This window comes from Cucurbita moschata, unplaced genomic scaffold, assembly GCF_002738365.1.
Source record: "Cucurbita moschata cultivar Rifu unplaced genomic scaffold, Cmos_1.0 Cmo_Scf00029, whole genome shotgun sequence".
Taxonomy (NCBI): domain Eukaryota; kingdom Viridiplantae; phylum Streptophyta; class Magnoliopsida; order Cucurbitales; family Cucurbitaceae; genus Cucurbita; species Cucurbita moschata.
In genome coordinates, this window is record NW_019268545.1 from 2,577,728 (window position 1) to 2,596,082 (window position 18,355).

The 18,355-nt window shown below is 37.6% G+C and overlaps 4 protein-coding genes across 9 annotated transcripts; all 4 read right to left on the reverse strand.

Annotated features, from left to right (window-relative positions):
• Positions 1–607: 607 nt before the first annotated feature.
• On the reverse strand, positions 608–5,145 carry LOC111463817 (magnesium transporter MRS2-I-like). 3 transcript variants are annotated; one of them, XR_002713924.1, is made up of 11 exons: positions 4,590–5,145; positions 4,433–4,462; positions 3,968–4,112; positions 3,687–3,808; positions 2,735–2,809; positions 1,758–1,976; positions 1,616–1,660; positions 1,466–1,510; positions 1,288–1,317; positions 1,025–1,092; positions 608–938 (listed from the first exon to the last, which is right to left on the reverse strand). XR_002713924.1 is itself a non-coding variant. In XM_023107738.1 (11 exons), exons 1-11 carry the CDS (start codon positions 4,872–4,874, stop codon positions 852–854), a joined length of 1,203 nt encoding a protein of 400 aa, XP_022963506.1. In that variant the 5' UTR covers positions 4,875–5,144; the 3' UTR covers positions 608–851. The 3 variants fall into 3 exon arrangements, 2 of the variants coding, with proteins under 2 accessions (XP_022963506.1, XP_022963507.1); XM_023107738.1 differs by having other exon boundaries at positions 1,025–1,144; positions 4,590–5,144; XM_023107739.1 differs by lacking the exons at positions 608–938; positions 1,025–1,092 and adding an exon at positions 1,141–1,174.
• A 1,221-nt stretch (positions 5,146–6,366) lies between these two features.
• LOC111463814 (U3 small nucleolar RNA-associated protein 18 homolog) lies at positions 6,367–8,757 on the reverse strand. Its single transcript, XM_023107736.1, has 2 exons — positions 8,553–8,757; positions 6,367–8,296 (listed from the first exon to the last, which is right to left on the reverse strand). The coding sequence occupies exon 2, from the start codon at positions 8,280–8,282 to the stop codon at positions 6,570–6,572; it is 1,713 nt and encodes a 570-aa protein (XP_022963504.1). The 5' UTR covers positions 8,283–8,296; positions 8,553–8,757; the 3' UTR covers positions 6,367–6,569.
• Positions 8,758–10,075: 1,318 nt separating this feature from the next.
• Positions 10,076–11,991, reverse strand: LOC111463819 (auxin-induced protein AUX28-like). Of its 3 annotated transcripts, none has more exons than XM_023107745.1 (5): positions 11,662–11,984; positions 10,943–11,187; positions 10,658–10,799; positions 10,423–10,484; positions 10,076–10,292 (listed from the first exon to the last, which is right to left on the reverse strand). In XM_023107745.1, the coding sequence occupies exons 1-5, from the start codon at positions 11,781–11,783 to the stop codon at positions 10,285–10,287; spliced, it is 579 nt and encodes a 192-aa protein (XP_022963513.1). In that variant the 5' UTR covers positions 11,784–11,984; the 3' UTR covers positions 10,076–10,284. The 3 variants fall into 3 exon arrangements, with proteins under 3 accessions (XP_022963513.1, XP_022963511.1, XP_022963512.1); XM_023107743.1 differs by having other exon boundaries at positions 10,084–10,284; positions 11,662–11,987; XM_023107744.1 differs by lacking the exon at positions 10,423–10,484 and having other exon boundaries at positions 10,084–10,299; positions 11,662–11,991.
• A 2,129-nt stretch (positions 11,992–14,120) lies between these two features.
• LOC111463818 (tryptophan synthase alpha chain) lies at positions 14,121–18,347 on the reverse strand. 2 transcript variants are annotated; one of them, XM_023107740.1, is made up of 10 exons: positions 18,186–18,347; positions 17,831–18,046; positions 17,403–17,549; positions 17,253–17,318; positions 16,659–16,767; positions 15,984–16,060; positions 15,251–15,328; positions 14,710–14,787; positions 14,528–14,587; positions 14,121–14,445 (listed from the first exon to the last, which is right to left on the reverse strand). In XM_023107740.1, the coding sequence occupies exons 2-10, from the start codon at positions 18,017–18,019 to the stop codon at positions 14,311–14,313; spliced, it is 939 nt and encodes a 312-aa protein (XP_022963508.1). In that variant the 5' UTR covers positions 18,020–18,046; positions 18,186–18,347; the 3' UTR covers positions 14,121–14,310. The 2 variants fall into 2 exon arrangements, with proteins under 2 accessions (XP_022963508.1, XP_022963509.1); XM_023107741.1 differs by having other exon boundaries at positions 17,831–17,928; positions 18,186–18,344.
• Positions 18,348–18,355: the final 8 nt, after the last annotated feature.

Sequence of the window (18,355 nt, forward strand, 5' to 3'; positions counted from 1 at the left end):
CCGGTGAGATTTTAGATTTTTTTACTAGAGTTGTTTTTTGTTTTGCTTATCCATTTGTGGCTGAGTTGTGGCATATTGAGCGCATTTGTTACGTTGTTTTTGTAACGGCTCAAGTTCACTGTTAGTAGATATTGTTCTCTTTGGGTTTTCCCTTTCGGACTTTTTCTCAAAAATTTAAAACTTGTCTGTTAGGGAGAGACTTCCACACCCTTATAAAAAGTGTTTCGTTCTCCTACCCAACTAACATGGGATCTTATAGTTTTAGACTTGCCAGATCTTTAAAATTGTATGGGTTGATTCTTAGTTGGGTAATATGCCAAAATCTTATATTAGGGATTGACGGGTTGTATTTGTTTTTTTTTTTTTGTTTTTTTTTTATGCCGTTTGATTTTAATAAAACTACACCTTTGTTTTTGTATGTTCCACTCATTCTATTTTCTACATTCTCAAGAACCTATTAAACACAAAATTGAGATTTAAGAGATTTATGATATAAAATTGAAAATTATAGATTTATTAGAATCAATGTATATTTATATTAATGTTTTGAATGTTGTTATTTAATATCATAACGTTCTTTTATTTTCATTGAAAATAAAAATGAATCTTTTAATTAAAATTATAATATCTTGATCATAATCTCATTCATTTTCCAATAATTGTACATGATAACAAAAAAAAAAAAAAAAAAAGGAAAATGTATCTGACTCAAGCATAAGCTATCATTGTCTTCCTTGTAACATATCACAGTGTTACAACTTCCAAATCCTCCCCAACAGACTCCAAGAATCGTCTCGTATTCGAGTAGTTCATAATATCTCAAAACCATGGAAACACTACGAGCGTAACGTTCAAGATCCAACAAGACCTTTGGATCGTGCATACGAGCTTAGTGACACATAAATGGTTGCACAAACTATTCCTGTCAGGATGACCACCTAAAGTCATGGGAAGGAGAAGATCAACAAGCATCAGACTGTATTCTTGATATGATTTTCCATTCAATTTTACTAAAAACACTTACCCATTTGAATACATGTTCATGATCTTCCTTCCAGGTATATGGGATATTCATTCCAAATATCGCAGTCACTAAAGAATAAATAGACAAACAAACAGTCCCAGAGCTCAAAAAGAGTTCAAGCTGCCACATAGAACATTACTTTTCTGAGAACTAAAAGAAAAAACATGATATAGTAGTTGCAGATGAATTTTTTGTGGCCAGAAATCAATGGCCATTTCAATTGCCAATAGATCCACAATTGTAAGCCAAAGAGAAAAATGTACCTGAATCAGTTGATTCCTGTGATTGTCAAGCTGCAACAGATGAACAGGGCATTTGATACAGAAACATAAGTATATTGTAGTTTTCAACATTGCTAAGAATATTGAGGAGTAAAGTTACAAGAAAATGATATCAATGACATGATTGAGTATTAGATAGTCAAGGATGTTGAAGGATTACCTGAATATTGATGTAATCCTCTGTGTCATCGATGTATTCCCGCAACTGGTAAGGGAAGACGATTTCAAAATATATGAACAAAAATACCACATAATCAGAAAGTTTCATATACAAAATATCAGATATGAACAGAAAGCAATTCGTTCATACCGTGATTAGTTTGTTTAATGTACCTTCAATCTGCATAAAATAAGCCTGCAGAGAGTTCATAATTAAGCTCCATTAGATCTTAATTTACTTGAAACTCTGTGAATTAGATGTTATATTCTGTTCTTAAAGACATTGATCATACCTCGAGTAACATTTCTAGTTCCTCAACATCATTCTCTCCTCGAAAAGTAATTGCACTTGCTCTACTTGTTTTAGACATCTTTGAATAGTCCTTAGGAGAAGCAAGAAACCAAATTGGAGTCCCAGAGCCGCTTTCAGGGGTGCCAGCTACTTTTCGTGACAAGTACAGCTCTGCCATGTCGTCGTCGTCATCCAGAAGTTGTTCAAGCTCATCCCTAACCTAGAATGAGAATGGTGTAATATCATGGCCATGAAGATAAAGAAATTGCATTAGAAAAAAACATCAGTTGGCTACTACTACAAATCTTTACTTTTTCTGTTCTTTTGACAAGCAAATCGTTGAGGGATCTTGAGGGGACTAGTTGGTTCATACTTTGTCAAGAATGATCATTTATTTTGTTGCTTTCCAGCTCATTTTGGCTCTACCAAACTAAGATTAAATGAGCATTGAGCAGCAACAGGAACGTATAAAAATTTGGCAGTCCGATAATATTCACAAGGAGAAAGGTGAATTGCAAGCTGGGGTTTACAGAGTAAACTCGAACCAGTATAGCTTTGCTAGCAGGGGCATACCAACAAAAGGTTCAAGACCTAATCACCACAATCGTCAGTGCAAAAAGACTCGTAGACTTTGGGGCAAACTCGGGGTAAAATCGTATAAGCCGCCGGGGTCAGCAGAATTGTTGACCGACTGTTGTAATTAAAGATCCAGCATATGGAACCCGAGATATAAAAGAATGAGCGTGTAATAAAAAACTACTTGCTTCATGATTTATTGTCTACTTCTCCTGAGAATTGAAAGTAGCCAGTACCATGAAGCTCAACCTATATACCATTCTAGAGTAGTATCAAACTCGGAGCCGAGCAATGCAACTTTGCTTTGCTGTAGCTTGTAAATATTTAGTTGAAGACCCAAGAGAGTGAAAACAGAGAAGGGCTCATAGCCTCATACTCAAGATGGCACAGAAAACGAGCTACCTTTTGCACCCGATTTGTCAACCTTGTCATTGCACTCTTCAGCTTGCGCACTCGATCCAAGTTACGACTGCTAATCTGCATATAAATTCAGAATTCTTTGACTGATGCCCACTAATAGGCAATCATGTAAAGACATGAATGCGGTTCCTAATTCAAATCAAACACTAGATGGGGGTAGTAAACATTTGTATCTGTTCGTTTGAAGAAAATCTTTTTTATGATACAGCTTGAATAGTACAAGAACATGGTTAGCAACACAACTATTCACCCAAAAGCATAATCGAAAACTTTTTAGTTAGCTTTTTTGAGGACTTAATGATAAATGCAGTATAACTTTGATGAGGTTTGTAACCAAAGGTTAACATTGAATTTGATTAAATATGACCCGTCCGTTTCCCATGTACCAACCACAATTATATAACTAAAATGGAATCTCTAATTGAAAGAATACAATCATATATTACTATTATTATTATTATTATTTTACCACATTGGCTTTCTAATAGAAGGATATCAACCTTCCATTAGTATTTCATTGTCAACTTTCAAGTCTTTACTAGAGAAACATAAGATGGTATGGAAGATTATACCCATAAAAGTCCCTTGAAGATAATTATCTTGATGAAAAAGTACTGTTTCTCTTAATGGAAATAAATCTAACTGAAAAGTGAAAATACATTTTATCTGGACATTTGTTCATCAAATCCACTAATAAACTAAATGCTTTCAATTAATAATCAAGCCTAGAGAACTTGAGATGCATAAGGAAGTTAAAAAAAGACAAAGAAATTCAAGAAGAACATCCAACGCTTTTTTAAAACACAAAAAAGAAAGAAGGCAGTGTATTATAGATCCGTGAAAGTTTATCTCTGTTTCAGTAAAAAGCTGAAATTTCAAGAATGGATCAACTAAATGGATATGTACGAAGGGAGCAGAATTAAACAAGCTTCACCTTGGAGGTCAGCTCATCTAAAGCAGGATACGTATCAGTCTCCAGTTCTCTTGTGCGTGCATCAAGAAAACTACAAATTGCTTCTAATGCGACCTCTAAAGCACGAAACTCAAATGGAAATTCTGCATTGAATGACAAAACTCTTAAAAGGGAAGAAAGAAATTTCAAACAACTATTGAAAACAGTACAATATTTTCAAGCAATGATAACTATCTTTCCAAATATGGCATCATTGAATACAAGGGGAAAAACCCATGAAAGAATACTTGACCAAGATGTACCGTTTTCAGCCAACTCATTTTGGGTGTGGGAAGGCTCTTCTTCTTCCCCTTGTCCTTGGTACAGGGAATTTGTGGAAGGCAACCGTCTCTGCAATTCTTCAACAATTGGAACTACATTTTCATCCATTGGGTCTCTAAGCAGCACCTATAAACACAAATAGTAAAAATTGAACCAAGAAAAAGAGTTTGAGTTCTTCTTTTAGCTCTCCTCTCATACGTCTTGGTTTGTCACTTTGATTCCTCCTTTGAACAGTCTAAGCACATAAATACTTCCATTATAATAGTCAACTTGAAACCTTTTTGGGACTATTAAACCCCAAAAAGGGGTTTGGAAAAAGAATCCATCATAAGATAAACAGAGTAAAACAAGAATTAGCCTAAATAAACCCAACAAAATAATCAGTTTAAGGAAAGATTAATTAATGAGCAGTTAATTAATCAAGAAAAGGATAAACAAATTATTACCTCGTCTGCAGTGATTATTGACTTGATGTGCTGGACCAAATCCCAGAGCGATACCAGAATCAAAATCAGTATAATAACACCAACAAATTACAAATGTATTTGAAGAAAGTTAGATCAGCAGAATTTCACAAGAAGAATCAATCTCCAGTAAGTTTACCTCCAAATTGAGAACAATCACGCTTTCTCTCCCCAAGATAGTGGAAGGATACGACAACAGAGGATCAAGAAGCCGAAGATCTCTCGCATTAATCTGAACTCTCTGCATAATCGCATACTTATCCACGTCCAAAACCGTACTCCTTCCTTCATGGTCCAACGAAACCCAGCTCCTGGAAACTACAGTATTCTTCTTCTTCGTCGTGGTCGTGGTGGTCGCCGCCGTCTTCTTCTTCACCGAAACCGCCTGAGATTCCACAGGGAATCCAAATCCATCTCCAGCCATCTCTAAAACAATATCGATTCCAAAACCATTGCTCTTCTTTGGAAACCAATGCTCAGTGAAAACACGTCGAAGAAAAAGAATCTGGAAATCTGCGGTGATTTGGCGCGTGAATGATTCAACTCAACGACGAATTGGAGTTCAACAACGCCATGAAAAACAGATTCCGATTAGAAAATGTGAGGGGGAATAATGGGTTCAGTTATGAGAAAGTTGGGGCAGAAAGTTTCAGAAAGAGGAAATGGGATTTTGTATGGGCTTTACTGGCTGATGCACGCGAGTGGGGGCGAGGGGTGGTAGCCTCGAAAACAGTTCAAATAATTACTGCCGCCTTTTCCCCCACTCGCGCCATATACCGCGTGTCCTTCACGCCATTTGTTTCGGTGATGGATATTCCGCGAGACAGACGGGGATGGGACGATATCTTATCGTTACTGCTCGTTAGCTTCATTCCTCCGACATGTCGTTTCAATTATCTTATCTGTCGCCCGTGTAAAGCCTCTCCTATAATTATGGATTTTTAAATTGAATTTTTATTAATTTTTTTTTTAAATTAAATGATTTATTGGATATAAATTTGAAATTTATGTTTAAAATCTCAAAATTTTTTATTTTTTGTTTAATTCTTAAATACACACAATATTGAAAAAATAAACTTATAATTTAACTTCAATCACTATTTATCATTATTTTATTGTATTTATTTGTTATTAATATATTTTTTGAGTTAGTTCGAAAACATTCCAACTCTTTCAAAATGTTTTATCTTAAATAATAATAATAATAATAATAATAATGAGGTGATAGTTTATGATATTTTTCTAGAACGTGAGAATGAAGACACACTTTTAAAAAAGTTATTTTGTCTTTATTATTATTATTTTTAACCTATTCCCTTTCATATCTTTGATTTTCTTTTTGCCCTTCCTTTTTATTTATTTAAAATTACTGGTAAAAATTGCTCCATGGGACCAAGCCTTCGAATAAGGCATAGATCCTCGAGATCTAAGGAGGAAGGAGGGAGTAGAGAAACCTTGTCCTACCCCAACCCGTCTCGTAGACATCTCTCTGCTTGTTTCACCCCCAACCCGTCTCGTAGACATCTCTCTGCCTGTTTCACCCCCAACCCGTCTCGTAGACATCTCTCTGCCTGTTTCACCCCCAACCCGTCTCGTAGACATCTCTCTGCCTGTTTCACCCCCAACCCGTCTCGTAGACATCTCTCTACCTGTTTCACCCCCAACCCGTCTCATAGACATTTCTGCCTGTTCACCTGTTTCGTTTCTTAATTTTATTGATATCATAGCTATAATAATGCCTTTATCAATGGATAAAAATAATTTTCCTATACATATAATCAATTCTTCCTTAACCGTGATGACTTTTCAGACAGTCATTCTCAAGCAAGAAAGAAAGAAAGAAAGCAAAATAATCAACATCAGAAAACATAATTTATAAGCTTAATTCTCAAAAACAAAAAAACCAACGGTTATCATACGAGGTAGACATGAGCAACGTAGTTCAAAGAATCGCTTAATATCAAGTTTTAATCTTTTAACAAAAGAACAGACTCTTAATAAGTAAACAAGGTACAAACTTCAGACACTCTGCTGAAGTAACAGCTGATTGTAAGAACTAATAATAAAAGTGTCAAAACTGTAGCGCAATCCATTATGATTAAGCCTATGGAGATCAAATCTAAGCATGCTGATAATGATGTAGTTTATACAATAATACCTTTCCAGCAGCATTTCCGACAGCCATGTAGCCTCCTTCGGGGCTGAAATCCAAGCATGACGGGTACTGAAGGTTCTTCTTCGGCGGTGGCCAGTTCGAAAATATGGTAAAAGAAGGAACATGTATCAGCTTCAAACTACTTTTCTTCATCCTTGAACAGATTGCCAATATTTGAGCATCGTGATTGAACTTGAGAAAGTCTACTTTGGTGGTCAGATTCTCAATGGCCTTCAATGGCTTCTTCTTGCCCCCTAAGAATTCTTGTCTGTTGTAGATGTTAACGATACCACTGTCAGAACCCGCTGCAAACAACGCTCCGTTAGGAGACGTACAAAGTGCTGTGCCATTGATGCAACCTTCGTCGACAGCCTTGTGGATGCACGTTCTTGTTCTCAAATCCCAGTGGTAGACCTGCCCGTCGCCACCAGAGCTCAGTAGCTGTCGTCCATCGTCGGCAAACGCCAAGGAACGAACGGTTCCATTCATCTTAAGCGTCCCGATGAGCTCCTTTGTTTTGGTCGACACTAACAGGATATAGCCTTCATTACCTATGAATGCGACCGTGCTAGAATCAGGAGAAACTTCAAAAACTTCAAGGCTTTTCTCCTCTCTACCTACAAGAGGGCCTATTTTATCTACTTTTGCCTTCACTAGATCGAGGCTATAGAAGAACTTTCTCCTCCCAGATATGATGACCTGAGATCCATCAGGCAAAAATGATGCCTTTCGTATGGGGCAATCCTCGAGAAAAATGCTCTGAATTTTGGTATTCCGTTTCCCATCAATCTGAAAAAATCGAAGCTTCCGATCCAACCCAGTAGCTAGCAGTAACTGAGCATTGCGATGAAACTGAACCGAATGGATAGGACCATTTGATGGCTCCTGTGCGTTCGCATCGACAAGTCTCGAGTATTCAAGAAGACCAGGCAACAATTTAGCACCACTCTTCGCTACAAGATTCTCATTTGTTCTAAGGATATCGTCAATAGAATCGACATTATCGTAACCATCAGCCAATGCAACTGCATTTTCATCATCTGATGTTAGATCATCATCATCATCACTGCCACCCCTGGATTGTGCATCAAGTTGAGCCCACTCGGTACCGGGGTTTAGCTTGGCATGCTGAGCCCTCAGTCGCGACACGTACTCTGAACCCGAAATCGATTTCTCATCTTCTTCCTTCCTCAATTTTCTCAGTCTACTAACATTAGTAATATTAACTGAGGCCTTCTCCTCTTCCTCGTCGACCCATACCGGTTTCCTTTGCTGAGCTTCCTCCTTATTAGAACTCTCATCTAGGAGCCCAACATCATTTTCATACACGGAAAGGGAATTATTTGCAGAGCGGTCCATAATGTACAAAGCAGAATCCTTTTCTTCAGCACTAAAACCATTTTTCTCTTCATCCTTCCCAAATTCAACAGGGGAATAGAGTGATCCAAAAAGAAAGTTTTCAAGCTTCTCCATTTCCTTTTGTTGTTCTTTTACTATTTGTTCATCTTCTTTTTTGTGTTCTTTCTTTCTCTTCTTTGCCCGAGTAGTATCTACCCCAGAGTTTTCTACATCACTAGCATCTACTTTTCTCAACGGAGATGAAGAGACAACAGTATTGTCCTCAGTAACCTTCTCAATACTACTAATTACAGCAACATTTTGAGATATTAAACTCATCTTCCACTCAGCTCCTGCAAAACCAATCATATTGACAAGATAACAAAAAACGCATCAGAAGTAAAAGATTCCACGATCCATAAGCTCAAGTTATCCCTTCATTGTAAATTGTGTACCCTTTTTGTCTTAATTTTTTAAAACAAGTAGTTGAATTCTACATTACAGAAGAACAATAAGCCACATTCATCATGTCCGGATCAGAACAACAAACACAAACCGCGTCCCAATTTGCGGCAAGAATGTTTTTATTTTTTCGTTAGAAAGACATACCAGTAACAAGAAAGGAGTAGAAAATCAGCGCAAAACCGCTAACAGAGAGCTGCGCCGGAACGAACGGAAGAAAGAAATCCGCGGCGGAGGCACGAGCGGAAAAGAACGACGACGGCGGCGAAAGTAGGAACGGGAGAGAGGCGGAGGAGGAGACGGCGTGAAGAAGAAGAAGTCAGCACAGAGGAAAGAGTTGTTTTATTTTACACGGTGGTTAGGGTTTTCCTCTTTGTTTTATTTATTAATTTTATTTTATTTTACAAAGTGGGCTTGGGCTCAATTTTGTTTTTCTCAACGGATGGGCCAGGCTAAACACAAGATCCCACGTCAGTACGAGAGTGTGAAAACCTCTCTCTATCGGTGGGTTTGAGTTGTTACAAATGGTATTATAGCCAAACACCGAGACGGTGTGCTAGCAAGGACTCTGGGCCGTCAAGGGGGTGGATTGTGAGATCCAACATTGATTGGTGAAGAGAACGAGTGCCAGCGAGGACACTGGTTCTCGAAAGAGGGTGAATTATGAGATCGCACATCAGTTGGAGAGAGAAACGAAACATTCTTTACAAGGGTGTGAAAACATTTCCCTATCAGATGTGTTTTAAAACTTTGAGAGAAAATCTGGGAGGGAAAGCTCAAAGAGGACAATATCTGCTATTGGTGGGTTTGAGTTGTTACAAATGATAACATAGCCAGACATCGGAGTGGTATGCCAGCAAGGACTATGGGTCCTGAAGGAGGTGGATTGTGAGATCCAACATCGATTGGAGAAGAGAACGAGTGCCAGCGAGAACACTAGTTCTCGAAGGAGGGTGAACTATGAGATCCCACATCAAATGGAGAGAGAAACAAAACATTCTTTATAAGGGTGTGAAAACCTCTCCCTATCAGATGCATTTTAAAACTTTGAGGGAAAGCTCAAAGAGGACAATATCTACTATGGCTGGGTTTGAGTTGTTACAAATGGTATCATAGCCAGACATCGGGGTGGTGTGCCAGCAAGGACTCTAGGTCCTGAAAGGGGTGGATTGTGAGGTCCAACATCGATTGGAGAAGAAAACGAGTGCCAGCGAGGACACTGGTTTTCGAAGGAGGGTGGATTATGAGCCCACATCAATTGAAGAGGGAAACAAAACATTCTTTATAAGGGTGTGGAAACCTCTCTCTAGTAGACGCATTTTAAAACCTTGAGGGAAAGCTCGGATGAAACATCCCAAGGAGGACAATATCTGCCAGTGGTGGGATTGAGCAGTTCTCGAAGGAGGGCAATTTCAAGAGTGGGAGAGATCGAGTCATTAACATTATAATATTGTAATTTGTATCTGTGTCGCCTAAATTATGCTCAAATTGACTAGAATTTTGAAGATGAGTATCAATTATAACCTTTAATTGAAATCGAGTCGTGAGGACCTGCCTCAAACATGATGGAGAATCTCTGTTTAAACAAAAAATGGAGGAGGAAGCAGGGAGCAATTTCTCTACGTTAGTTAAACGGAACCGAAAACGGGATGGAACAAAGATTATATTCTACATTAATCACAATACAAATTAAATCACTTAAATAAAAAGTAGACCATATTGTATACACACAAACACTACACAAAGATACATAATTAATATTATACATTATGATTGATATATATATATATATATATATATATATGCAAATCACACCAACCAATTAGCATGCCTTGCCCATATCAAAGGTGAAGTTAGTTCTTGGAGTTCTTGCATTTCTCTACAGCCCTCGGTGAAAAAAAAAAAACGTCCCGATATGTTAAGGATATAGATTAGGACTTGTTTAAAACAATATGTTCGATAAATTCAAATCTCTACATTCACTGATACTGAAAACACACAAATCTATCAATCTTACCGAGGTTAATGGCTTCCTTTCCTTTCATTATACGTAGACGTTTGCAAGATTCAACAAACATCCTGCATGGATATTGCGAGACGTATTATACTCGAGTTATTTCTTGCATCTTTCACGGTGGATTTAGCACAAATTTGATACAGTTATTTTCGAATCGAACCTTGAATCATAGTAGATTTTCACAAATTGAAGACTAAAATAAAATATTTAAAAATTCTAGATAATTATCACTTACTGCCATGGAACATCACCGACGAGCATCCAATCACCGTCCTTGTCTTGGTAGGTTGGAACGTAGTCCGAACCATTCAAAAGATCTATTAGTTTGCTTTCATTCATGAAGTCTTTCATCCCAACTGCTTGGGATCCATAGTGACCTAGAGTCGGGGAAAATGAAAAAAAAAAAATTATTAAATTTCTTTATATTTCTGTAAATTATGTTAAATTACGTTAAATTACACGTCTAGATTCTAATGTTTCGAGAATTTATTGATTAAAAGTTCGAGAACCCGTTAAATACCAATGGTGAAGGCACCGAAGAATTTGGCTAGGGCATGGGAGAGTTGTTTGTAGCTGTTGTACATGGTCAAGTCGACTTTGCGAAGATAAGGTGCACCATCGAGGCTAACCTTCACGAACCTAGCTGCTCCGATATTTCCATTCTTATTCCTACTGATTAGCACCACCTCCTCGTTGCTACCCTTTCGGAGGGCTAGACTGTTCTTTCTGTACGACCTTATTGGTGGCCAACCTACCACTTGTGCCCTACAAAGCTCGCAACAACAATATTACTCGACATTCTCGATCAACCCATAAGCTTAAGTAAACACTCGGGTTGTGTTAAAGTAATCTCGGTAAGGGACAGAGTTAGAGGTCTTGTATGTACTTAGAACCTCTATAATGCCATTTATCTTTCTCTAATTAGGGGTGCTATTATGACTTGATAACTCGACTAATTTGGACTAACTCAAACGATAAAAATTGGGTTGGGTTAGGTTGAGTAATGAACTCTATTCGGGTTGTTCGGGTCATCAACCTAACCAACCTGGAATTTCGAGTTTGTTCAAAAAATTCTCTCAACCCAACTCAACTCAAATACAATCCGTGTACGTTTTGACCTCCACTTAAGACTGTTTTCTACTTACTTCTATCCATTTAAGCTTTTCGATTCAGTGGTGATTTACGTTATCGACCCTAAGAAAACGTTACTCGAACTCTAAAAGACGAAGTAGAACTTACTTGGGTAGGGGAGGCTTGTGATTTGTACCTGGCTCCTCATGGAACCCTCTCTTCCTCCTCACTTCTGATCTAACATTATTTCCAGGCAACCCTAGCCTCAGCTCTGTCTCTTCAAACGACATCGTTTCTTTCGCTTTGAGAGCTTGGTGGCTATGTCTGTTCTTGGTTGGAATGATAATAGTAAACAGACTGTATGTTGAGAGGGAGCCAGCAAAGCCCGTTTTGACCAATTTTGACTCATTAAAGTTTTAACCTAATCGTGTCGATAAAGGAATTCGAACCTTTGAATTTTAAGACTAACGTGTGTATTTGGTCTCTGAACTTTCAAAATTATAAATTTAGTTCCGAAACTTTTATGGATCTAATTTGTGAGATCCCACATCGATTGGAGAGAGAAACGAGTGCCTGCGAGGACGCTGACCCTGAAAAGAGTGGATTGTGAGATCGTACATCGGTTGGAGAGGAGAACAGAACATTGTTTGTATGGAAAACCCCTCCCTATGAGACACGTTTTAAAAACCTTGAGGGAAAGCCTAAAAGGGAAGGCACAAAGAGAACAATATCTGATGACGGTAAGCTTTGGGCACAATATCTACTAGCGGTGAGATGTGGGCACAATATCTGCTAACAGTGAGATTTGAGCACAATATCTACTAGTAGTAAACCTTGGGCACAATATCTGCTAGCGGTGAGATGTGGGCACAATATCTGCTAACAGTGAGATTTGAGCACAATATCTACTAGTAGTAAACCTTGGGCACAATATCTGCTAGCGGTGAGATTTGAGCACAATATCTACTAGTAGTAAACCTTGGGCACAATATCTGCTAGCGGTGAGATTTGAGCACAATATCTACTAGTAGTAAACCTTGGGCACAATATCTGCTAGCGGTGAGATTTGAGCACAATATCTACTAGTAGTAAACCTTGGGCACCATATCTGCTAGCGGTGAGATTTGGGCACAATATCTGCTAGCCGTGAGATTTCGGCACAATATCTTCTAGCAATAAGTTTTGGGCACAATATCTGCTAGCGAGGAGCTTTGGGCACAATATCTACTAGCGGTAAGCTTTGGGCATAATATCTGCTAGCAGTGAGCTTGAGTTGTTAAATACTTGATACGAATTAAAATTTAGAACCAGATGAGTCGAACTATTCTTTTCGAAATTCAAATTTGCACAAATTGATGTAGCTCAATATCTTAAAGGCATGATGTTGATGGGTAGAATAAATTTAAATAGAGAAACTTTGGTGCATGTAATGAATATTAAGCCCACCAAACAATAATTGATACAAGGACAGGTATTGCATTGATGGGTGACAGGGAAAATTGTGGTTATACCAAAACTTCAAATTTAAGAATAGGCATGGCCCTTCATAATAATCATCATATACATACATCCAAACAAATTATTATTCAAATTCTCATTCTCATGCACAGATAGAAGCACCTTTCAAAACTTTAAATCCGATCATTAATTCTATGGATAATATCTCGATTGGTATAAACTCATTTGAGTCATTCTTCAAGTAAAGTCACGAGAACTTATGTCTAAAGCGGATAATATTATACTATTGTAGAGATACGTAGAAGGTTGTTGTCCCTAACAAATGGTCACAAAGTTTTGCCTTTAACTCATCGGAATTCTTGAGTGTCGAACGAAGAAGTGGTGAGTCTTAAAAGATGACGCATAGAGGAGATCTATGCTTGAACTCTATCATACCAACGGGGCCTCTGGATTGGAATTTGTAACAACCCAAGCCCACCACTAACAAATATTGTCTTCTTTGGGCTTTCCCTACTGGACTTCCCTTCAATAGGAGAGATTTCCACACTCTTATAAGTAATGTTTCGTTCCTCTCTCCAACTTCTAGGCTTCCCCTCACGGTTTTAAAACGCGTCCACTGGGGAGAGGTTCCAACCCTTATAAGGAATGCTTTGTTCCCCTCTCCAACTGATATAGGATGTCACAATCCCACCCTTTATTCAGGGGTAGCGCCCTTGCTAGCACACAACCCAGTGTCTGGCTATGATATCATTTGTAACAACCTAAGCCCATTGCTAACACACATCGTTCTCTTTGGGCTTTCCATTCTGAGCTTCCCCTCAAAGTTTTAAAACGCGTCCACTAGGGAGACGCATCCACATCCTTATAAGGAATGCTTCATTCCTCTCTCCAATCAACGTGGAATCTCACAGAATTAGACCGGTAGATAATTATTTAAGAGGAGGCTTGTAGAGATGAGTGCACGGTCGGTAATACCTTCAGTCTTCCATGTTTTATCACATGCTATATAGATTTTGTAACAGTTTTAGTTGGCTGAGTTTCTTAGATTTATTGGCGAGCTCTTAGTTATTGCAAATTTACACACATTAACTTGTGTTTGAAACGTCCTTCAACTAAAGAGCTTCCTATACTCAAAACCTTAACAAAAATGCAGGCATGAGAGTGGAACCTTTTGAACCAGAAAGAACAAAACTTATATTAGCTAAAACACCAAGCAATATCCTTAAACAGAACTAAACTGACAGTCTTATTCAGCTAAAAAGAAAGAGAAATGTTTTAAGTATCATTTAAAGATGACTGTAAAACACTAGCAGGCTTCAGTGATAGAGCTAGCTGACCTCTTATTCCATCAAAATTTGATTAGGAGAGAGCAGATTTTAAGGATTTGGTGAAGCTTTCTAGTGCCTTCAATCCTTCTTCAGGAGTCTGAGCTTCTCCCAACAGCTTCACCATAGCACTACCAACTATGATCCCATCAGCCCCCCAGTTGGCCACCTATGGACGAACACAACAACATATTATCCAGAAAAAATGCAGGAGAAGTAAACTGTTTCAGTGTATGACGAAATTCTTTTACCTGTTTCACGTGCTCGGGTTTTGATATACCGAAACCTACTGCCACTGGTTTTTCTGTTGCCTGCCAAACAAAGTAGAGAGTGTAAGGCTTATTTTATTGATTGGTTTCAAAGTCATCAGCTTTCAAATTTGTAGCTATTACAAGTACATCCTAGATAGTTATTAAGACTGAAGAAGATGCACCTCTTTGATTTCCTCAAGGAGAGTTTGAACTCGATCACTCACTGATGTACGGGCACCGGTAACTCCTACGGAGCTCACCTATAATCGAACGAAAACAAATTTCATATTGCAAGTCTGACAGAGAAGGACATCGTAATTTCGACTCGATCTCAATGGTATAATACAGAGGAAGTAACATAGAGAATAACTGTAATTTACTATCTTCACCAAAACTCCTTGTTCTTTCAATGCAATCTATCATTCCGTTTGTGCACGAAAACAAAGCGATTAAAGCAATATGCTCCAACAAAACCGAAAACGATCTCTCTTCTTCCTACACAATTCTGTTGTTGTTCTATAACTTAACTCCATCAAAAAGAGGGTTCTGAAAATAATCACATTGTTAAAATACCATTCTGAAAAATAATTTTGGAACACTCTAGATGTGCCGTCATGGTAATGTTACAAGCAAGACAATTTCAAGTTCAATGACACCATGAACAACAAGAAAAAGCTACAACTTATTTGCATATAAAGAGACAAAAACAGAAAAAGGTCTTACAAGATACACAAATCCCTCTGAAGCTTCAACGATCGCTTTCATCCTATCTTTAGGCGTGGTCGGTGTAGTTAAGAGTACCTTTAGCAGAGTACAAAATTCATAAGAACCAGCAAATATCTAGAAACAATACACTCTGCCTGTTCTTCTGAATTTGTGAACAAAGCATTACCACACAAATGGATGATGTATAACAACTAATGATGATGTATAACAACTAATGATGATGTATAACAACTCCACCTGTTCTTCAGATTTCGCCCGTTTTTCTGATTTCGTGAACAAAGCATTACCAAACAAATGGATGATGTATAACAACTAATCATCCTATCTTTAGACAAACGAGTCGAATTGGCTACTTTTTACCTTAATAATTTCATTCTACAGATATGAAAAGAATGCAGGGAAGTACAGTTCAACAATCAAATAATTTTCAGTACTCGAGGCAACTGTTTTCCGCCTTAACAATCGTGATCAAGAAAACTGGATACTCTGCAGGTTCAACCAAGTAATAATATACTAATCTTCAGCACTGCAGATTATGTCCCTAATTTACGTGTGGAATCAACGGGGAAGTTATCAAGATCTTTGGACTGTTCCATTTGCTAGGTCCATTTCAGAGGTTGTTTTTGCCACTATGTGCAATATCTTTAAGTAAAAATCATAAATAAATATCAAAAACCTAAAACAAATAATCAATTTAGATAATACAACCATTATGAGAAAAGGAATTCACCAGCTCGATGTTGTACTTTACAGCTTCTTTTCTCAAAATTTCAGTCTCTTCCAGAGGAACGTCCGGAACAACAAGCCCTGCAAGAAAGTGCAATGTAATTACAAACATATTCACGAACCGAAGATTCAGAAAGGTTTCTTTCCATGGAAGTTTGTAAAGCAAGAAAAATTACATTTAGAGTTGTAACATTATTCATTTTCAAATAGTCATTGACTCATCACGAAGTTGATGATATTAAGTTAGATAATCACATAATAGTGAAGCAGACAGATAATCTTCCTATATGCCTCTGTCCTCTCTTTTCTCATTAAGAGAAAAGAAGTTGTTCGCAAAGTTCATGATTTCAGAAACAAGCTCATTAGAACCTCACACCAAGTGCACATATAAATTTGAAACAAGGATTTTGGAATATCATGTTCATTAAGCAATGATATAATGACAATTTAATACATACTTCAGTTTTGTACCGTTCTCTGGGTTAAAGAAAATGACAATTTAATGATGTTCTACTAAATAAACCAACATTTCTAGCAAGTTAGAGCAAATGCCAACCCATAACATTTAGTACCAGACAATTGACCTAATTGTCATGTTATCTTGAAAGTAGGGCAAAAAAAATTGATAAAAAGTTTGAACATAATTCATTATAAAAGATTGGGTTAATTCATTAATTACCATGTACACCAGCATCTCTTATTGTCATCATGAAGTTCTCGACGCCACGCTTAAGAATTGGGTTATAGTATGAAAAAAGGGCAATTGGGCAAGACAGTTCAGGAATAACCTAAGCAGCCGGAAACAAAACAAAAATATGTCAACTTTCAATTCCATTAATGAGAAACTAAATGGCAGTGAAGCATATAGAGACAGAAGCTTATTCCAAAAGACATTTAATTTGATGATGCCGTGCACGAGAACTCAAGTTTCCTAACGAAAAAGAAGTGCAAGAGCTAATTTAAGTATACACGTACATATTTCTTCGTTAAAGGAAAGACAAATTTTACAGCCTGGTGAAATGCAGCTTCGAGTGTGACTCCGTTCCAGTATTATCTAATTAAACAAATTCTCAAACGACAACCTTAAATGTTAATGACTAGGTTACTATACCTCATTATACCTAGTTCGCAAAATAACACATTTGGTGTGCGTTAAGTCGTTATATAAGTGACAGTTATTCTTTCTATTACCTAAAATAATTTGAGATCAAAATTGGAAGAGGAAAAACTATTAATATTATCTACAGCACGTTTCATGGTACAACGAGAGTACCTCCTTCAGCATAGAAATGATTGCACTAAAGTTTGTCCCCCTAGCCAAGGACCGAGTCGCTGCAGCCTACAGAACGCATTCAAAGACAATTGAATAAGGAACAATACATTAAGAATGAAAAAAATGAAGAGAGATAGAGAGATATTCAACCTGTATAACAGGGCCATCTGCCAAGGGATCTGAATATGGAACACCAAGTTCAATTATATCTGATCCATGGTTGGAAAGAACCTTCAATGCCTCAGCCGTGGTGGAAAGATCAGGATCACCAGCAGTTATGTAGGGGATAAATGCGACCTTTAAAACATGTATGAATTTAGAACAACATTGATGAATGAAGAACTCTAACCCATCTCATGATCAATCCCAATTAAGCATTGGTGAAAGAATTTAACCCAGTAAAGACTTGGATTGATTAGATTGAATTGAAATGAGGACTCTCAAGAGTATCAAACAGTGAACACCAAAATGCAGAAGAAGTATAATTCAACAAAACAAGAGCAAATATAAACAAACAACCCAGAAACGAAGTGTCAAAAAATTAAAGTTGGAGATAATAAACGGTTGAACAAATTTACCTTGCCCTGTTCCTTCAATTTGCTGAATGTTTCCGACAGTCCTATAGCATTGGAAACTGTAAGGGCCGCCATTGGAACAAACCGCTTGGATTGGACGACTGAAATCTTACGAGGATGAGTGGGAAAGACAAGGGCAGTGGGAATCTTGTTCAATCGAAGTAACGACGAAGAATTGAAAGCAATGTCCATTTGGGGTAAATGACGGTCGGGAGTTCACTGAATTTCAAATTCGAATCAAAACAAGAGAAGGTTTGGTGGAATTTTTGGATTGACAAATGGGTTTGTCTCCGATTACAGTCCAGTTGCGGTCAAAAACTTTTGAAATTCAAATATAGGAAAGAAAATGAAATCTTACCTTGAACCTGAGAAGTTCAGTTTCGATATCCAATGGCTGCATCAAAAATGAAGAAATCTCTCCGGCGCATCGACCTCGTTCTGTCCGAAAAATGAAGGACAGCTGCGCGAGAAATTTTGGCGGCTGGATTATTTTACGTAGGGCGAATTTTGTTTCATCGGTTTTGATTC